Source organism: Rhododendron vialii, chromosome 6a (genome assembly GCF_030253575.1).
Source record: "Rhododendron vialii isolate Sample 1 chromosome 6a, ASM3025357v1".
NCBI lineage: Eukaryota > Viridiplantae > Streptophyta > Magnoliopsida > Ericales > Ericaceae > Rhododendron > Rhododendron vialii.
The window spans coordinates 13,075,358-13,081,357 of NC_080562.1; the positions used below are offsets into that span (position 1 = coordinate 13,075,358).

The 6,000-nt window shown below is 43.9% G+C and overlaps 1 protein-coding gene and 2 long non-coding RNA genes across 3 annotated transcripts; all 3 read right to left on the reverse strand.

Annotated features, from left to right (window-relative positions):
• Positions 1-276: 276 nt before the first annotated feature.
• On the reverse strand, positions 277-1,143 carry LOC131329187 (uncharacterized). The gene is made up of 2 exons (XR_009200672.1): positions 1,019-1,143; positions 277-554 (listed from the first exon to the last, which is right to left on the reverse strand). It is a non-coding gene; the product is annotated as an uncharacterized LOC131329187 (long non-coding RNA).
• An 856-nt stretch (positions 1,144-1,999) lies between these two features.
• Positions 2,000-3,386, reverse strand: LOC131329188 (uncharacterized). The gene is made up of 4 exons (XR_009200673.1): positions 2,947-3,386; positions 2,631-2,725; positions 2,154-2,244; positions 2,000-2,065 (listed from the first exon to the last, which is right to left on the reverse strand). It is a non-coding gene; the product is annotated as an uncharacterized LOC131329188 (long non-coding RNA).
• An 860-nt stretch (positions 3,387-4,246) lies between these two features.
• On the reverse strand, positions 4,247-5,746 carry LOC131329189 (F-box protein AUF2-like). The gene has a single exon (XM_058362266.1). The coding sequence runs from the start codon at positions 5,668-5,670 to the stop codon at positions 4,642-4,644; it is 1,029 nt and encodes a 342-aa protein (XP_058218249.1). The 5' UTR covers positions 5,671-5,746; the 3' UTR covers positions 4,247-4,641.
• Positions 5,747-6,000: the final 254 nt, after the last annotated feature.

Below are 6,000 nucleotides of genomic sequence, written 5' to 3' on the forward strand. Positions count from 1 at the left end.
ATTTTCTTGGCGATATCACTAGGGCTTGTAGCGTTTAGTGAATCAATGTCGTTTTGGTAGTTGGTTTCTTAAATTAACATAATAGTTTGGTTACGAAGTTAGGGTGGATTCGAAACCCTAAGACCTTTTTCCATATTTGAATTCAACATCTCTCTTGCTTTTAATTACTTAGATAACTTTAGTTAATCAAAATCCAATCACTCTTTCTTGAATTGAATTAGGAATTAATTTTAGAAATACAACAACTTAGCCTCTTGATCTCCGTGGTACGATACCTGGACTTAAACCACTATTCTATTTGAATTAAGGCTTTTGCTCAGTTTTAATCATTTATTTTTGATGTGAAAAACAACCTACCAGGTACAAAGAAAAATTTCACTGTAGATGCTTCACATGTCTACTGTTGAGGTCACGACCATCTAGGAAAGCCTTATTGAAGTGGCTGCTACTAATTGCGGAGTGCTTGCTGATCCTAGCAATGTACTGCAGGAGTTTAGTCAAGACAGAGGAACAACTTTCCTTCAAGTATTCAAACCCCTCCATCTGCATCACAGCTGAAAAAAAACAAAAGGAGAAACATGGTTCACTAGATCAGTCACACTCACAAGGTTTCTAAAACATTTCCAGGGGAAAAAAAGTTTAACGTGATCATTCCGTTCCATTCATTAACTAAAGACGAAAGGATGGAGAATTGACCATTAACTAAAGATCGTTTGTATGAACCGGTGCAGACACACTTTCCACATCATATTAACTAGAAAGACTTGAATGTCAACCAGTTAAAAAGAACTACAAGGTCACAGAAAGCGCAATCAAATTAAAAGAAATCAATATTTATCTTGATTTGGACCCTAAGCAGTCCTAAAGCAGGGTTGGACCACAAACTACTTATGTTGTCCAACACATCAAGATGGTATGCTCTAACAGCTAATCTTGGTCTTGGAAATAGGTTTCGTACCGAACCAGCCAGCTCATAATCAAATACCCAACAAAACAAGGAGAAAATTGGGAAACTAACCTGAAAAAGTTCAGCGCAGCCATGATATGCCGAGGTATCTCTCACAAGGCCAGGACTGAAAGCAAGATAAGGTTGGACTAAAGCTCGTAACCTGTAATGGAAAAGTTAATTTCAAATCAATCATCGGGCTATGAAACATTACGACATATCCCCGTTCTTGCATGTTCTGTGCACTTATGAAACATCTACTTCTACAACACTTTTTTTATCATCAAAAACTGCCCGAAGGGCCTTCTTTCTACTAATTGTTGGTGAATTAAGAACCTCTGATCGAGCCATAACAGATTACCCTTATTCATTTTTATCCTTCAGTCTATTTGAAAACTTGGGTGCATTGTAGTTCATGAATGCTTAATCATGAGTAGAGTTTTGAAACATTTGGCGTTAGTGTCCTGACAAAGGAATATAGGTGATTGAAGTGAACCAACAAATTGCACAGAGCATGTGAAAACAATACTATTATTTTTGCAGTGAAATCCAAATCCTTTACATGGACATGATCCAAATCATCCAATGTTCAAAAAAGCCTATCGTGATTGCTCTCAATACCTAGTTCGATGTGCTCTAGATCTATAACCTAGATCATTTCATCACCAGTTCATCTCACATTTAAAATGCAAATAAACATGTGAACCGGAGCAAATTGGAAGAAATTTAGGAAATTTTCTTACCAAATATAAAAGCAGTCCGAAACATGGACCCCTCTTGCAGGCTGTTTCGAAACAAAATGGTATTCTCATTGATGCATTCCCAATCCACAACCTCATTCTTAGCAACCTCCTCCTCACTTAAAGGCTTCAATCTAACCAACACAAGAATATTCTCCTCACCATCACCACTTCTCACCTCCCCTTGCATCTTCTCCAACACTGAGAAGAGCGCTTTTCAAAAAAAAAAAAAAAAACTGCCCGAAGTGTTTCATAGAAAACACTTCGGATATGTCATAATGTACTCTGTGAATCAGAAAATGAATTTACGAACTTACTCTGATATTTCCATGGAACACTGAACATTGAACGATACTCCTTCATTCTAGCTAACACAAGGCTGCAATTAATAGACAAGAAGAGATTAACAAAAACTCGTTTATAAAATGGCAAAACACAGCTATTTTAATCCAATTGAAATATCATACCAGCCTTCTAAGCAACTATCAATCTGACAGGTAAGTCTCAAGTAGCAAACTTTGCACAACTTTATTCAAGATTGTCTGTAGTTCCTCCTACCTTAATCAAAATAGAGGTGTGCAGTCAGCTATCAGTAAGGCACAAAATACAAATCAATGGGATTGTGAAAAATTGAAGATAGCCCATGTAAACTCTATCATTGAGCCAGCTGAGAATTTATGCATTGCACCCTCTGCAAAGAACTCCGGAAAACAACCAGAAAAAATACAAAGTTTATTCAAAGACAAATTCCAAACGGAAATAACAGATATATACATGCAACCCAAAGAAATTAGCACTAACAAAGACATGCAAATCAGATATATAGAAACAAAATCACACATGCACGATAAATCACATACAAAAAATACATGGGAAACTAAAAATCGATGCTACGAATCATAACAAAAAGAAACAGAATAAATTAGAGCTGTGGAGGATCAAACCTTGATCACAATAGTAGACTCCATATCCAGTATTCCAGGTAAACCATCAAAGAGTTTTGTGCACTCCAACCGAACAAATAACCGAAACCCAAACCCTAAAATCAACGAATGAGAAATAGTTCAATAATTAGGGATAAGAGAGACATGCATGTTCAGGGCACAAAATCCAAAGCACCCAAAATGCAGAGAAGTCTGATCCCATTACAACACAGAGATGTTCTTTTTTTTTTAAATTTCCCTAATTTGAATCAAGTCAAAACCCCACATGCAACACACAAAACTTTTCAATTACAAAAAAAAAAAAAAATCCACTTACCCCAAAAAAAATAAATCAATCCACACGAATGTTGGTAGTGAGATCAGGAGGCAGGGCCCAAACAACGGCGTTGTGCATTGTGGCACGCTTTATGGCAGATCTCTTATGGGCTTCGAGGAGCACAGATCCCATCTTCATCACTCGCTCGACCATATCGTTCTGGTCCGAATCACAAGGCCTAGACTCGAGTAGGCGGTCGAAGGAGAGGTCTAGATAGAGCGTCGATGTCGAATCGGCTAGACCTAGGAATGGTTCCAGAAGCCGGTCCTTTGATCCCGTTTGGAAATCGAAACACTGGGCCTCGAAGTAACGACGAGCGGATAGGACGGTGACGAGCAGCAGGGGCGTTTGGCCGTGGATAGGCAATGGAGAGAGAGAGAGAGAGAGAGAGAGAGAGAGAGAGAGAGAGAGAATGGGTGTGTTTTGAGACAGTTCAGTAGAGAGAGGATGGATGTGTTATGCGTGGTGGGGAGGAGATGATGTACGTGTGAGTGAGGCGCCTCTTCGCGAGAGAATGAGTGTGTTTTGAGACAGTTCAGTAGAGAGAGGATGAATGTGTTATGCGTGGTGGAGAGGAGATGATGCACGTGTGAGTGAGGCGCCTCTTCGCGCCACGTGGGTAAGAGCCAAATTACAATTCTGGACAGCAGAGACAATTCACAGGCCCAACAATCGAGGGCCGAAAGTGTCCAAATTGGACAAAAATTGCCAAGCGAAAATCACTCTAAACTTAATCTTCTTTAAGAGAGGTAGGACATAGTGGATTCATGGTGTTGGGTGGACTTAACAAAGCAATAAAGTTGTCTCATTGTGGCTTGATGGTCACAAATTGATTCTCGAAAAGAGCCTCTTTGTTTGAATTTATGGTCACTTCATCATAGAAAAATAGAACAAAATTGAGTACTAATTATCCCATTTACCCTGTTGGTGCCAAAAGGAACTATGAGCTTACTGTTAATCTGCTAAAACCTTTACTAAATTCTAGACTGATATGCTGCTTCTTCATAGGAAGCTCAAAGCTCAACTACCATGTAATCAACCGTTTGATCGACTAATTCATCAGCTTGGGTTTAATTCTCTTACTATTTTCTCCAAAAAAGCAAGAATCAAATACTAACCGGAGTACCCTATAGTTTAACTCGGAACCGGTGTCCAAATTCTCCCCATCCGTTTGGCCCATAATTCGAACAAATACATTCTACTCCCCTATATTAATGGTTAGGGAAAATTCCGTCCGTCTAGTGTAATTCGTAAGGCTCATAACTGACCAAGCTAAAATGCACAACGAAAATCACTCACAAATCAAAAACGTCATATTTACATAACTACATGAGATACAATCTTGTACTACTATGTTTTCTGAAATTGGTTACAAAAAATGAACAGCATTACAAAATGATGACCCCAAGCAGCAGTAAAACATAGGATATACACATTTAAACGCACCGAGGTCAGCTGGCAGATGGGAATTAAACCATAGGGGGTGACCCAGAGTTTAATCCCTAGGTCATCCCCTTGCCCTTGGATTTTTTTGCTGCGTTACGTAGCCCAATGCCAAGACACCGGTTCCTGTCTACAGGAACACAGTCGCCAAGATTCGAACTCAGGCCAAAGTCCTGGTATCTTCCAACCAACCCTTTGAGGCTCGTCTTAGGAGCAACTGCGCCACAACCCTAGGGTCAGTTGGCAGATTGACTAGAATGAGTTCATTTCCAGTATGTAACTCCGGCTCTTTAGCAGCTTCTCCACCGCCTCCCCATACACCCCCCCTCCAAATGCCATACCGGCTGTCCCGCTAATCTCCTCCTCCTCCTCCGCCTCCGTCTCCGCCCCACCACCACCATTTATCGGCTTCACCACCACCAGTGTTGCCCCGTCCATCCGAACCCCACCCGAGAGCTCCAGCCTCGGGACGTGCCTCATCCTCATCCTCACAGCCGGCACCTTGGTCCTATTACTCCTCCCCCACCACACCCCCCTCCTGTTTGACGGTGAGGCACGTGCCTCATCCTGGTCCTCTTCCTCCTCTTCCCAACTTTCTCTGCACTCCCTCACCCCGTCTCTCTCCATCACCACCGTCCCTTCCTCCTCCCTGTCCCCCACCACCACCCTCTCCACTCCCTCGTGCTCCCTCACCACCTCCCTCACCATGTAATAGTGCCTCGCCGACGCCGCGATCAACGCCGTTATCGTCCAAACCACCCTCATCTTCAACCCTCCCCCCACCAAATCCCCTCCTCCAACGGCACCCGTGCGAAACCCTAGGATCACGCAGCTCCTCAGCGTCCTACCGAATTCCGCCCTCCACCTGATCACCGCCCCCTTCTCCAGCCTCAGATCCCCGGAGGGAAGCTCCAGGTAGAGCTCTCGGATCCTGTCGAACCCGCGGAGGATCTGGGCCGGGGACCTCTGCGAGCGAGCCGGGTCGTGGAGGGGTTTCGGGGAGACCAGATCGAGAATTGGCTTGAAGAAGGATCTGAGGAAGGTGAGGAGGGGTGAATCGGCGTCGACGGGGTCGGTGGCGGAGACGACCCGGTCGACCCTGAGGAGGAGGGTGTCGGCTTGGGGGACGAGGGAGCTGAAACGCCTGGAGACGGATCGGCAGCGGATTAGGGTTTTGACGTCGGAGATTCGGTTGAAGATGACGTGGATCAGGGAGTCGGGTAGTCGGTCGAATACGTCGTCGTCGTTTACCGATTGCTCGTATCGAAGATTATTCATCATCAGTAATGGTAGAAGAATTACGAGCTGAATTGAGAGAGTGATGAAGAAAGAGGAGAAATAGAAGGGTGAGAAAAGATTAGTACAGTATGATAGAAACGAGAACAGAAAGGGGAGGATTTTGAGGGTGGGAGTTTGACTGTTGACTTGTGCGTGTGGGGCTGGGGGTTTCAGCCAAGTGGGGTTAGGTGGGGCCCGCTTTAGAGGTGTCAAATGGGCCATGCCGGCACGGCATGACAAGAGCACGGGGTAGCAAGGCACGTCACGGGCACGGTATTGACCTGGCACGGCACGGCACGAAACAACACGATTGTAGTGGGCCCGGAGCACGGC

Coding starts and splice junctions, on each gene's coding strand:
- LOC131329189 (XM_058362266.1), bottom strand. CDS start 5,670: ATGATGAATAATCTTCGATACGAGCAATCGGTAAACGACGACGACGTA.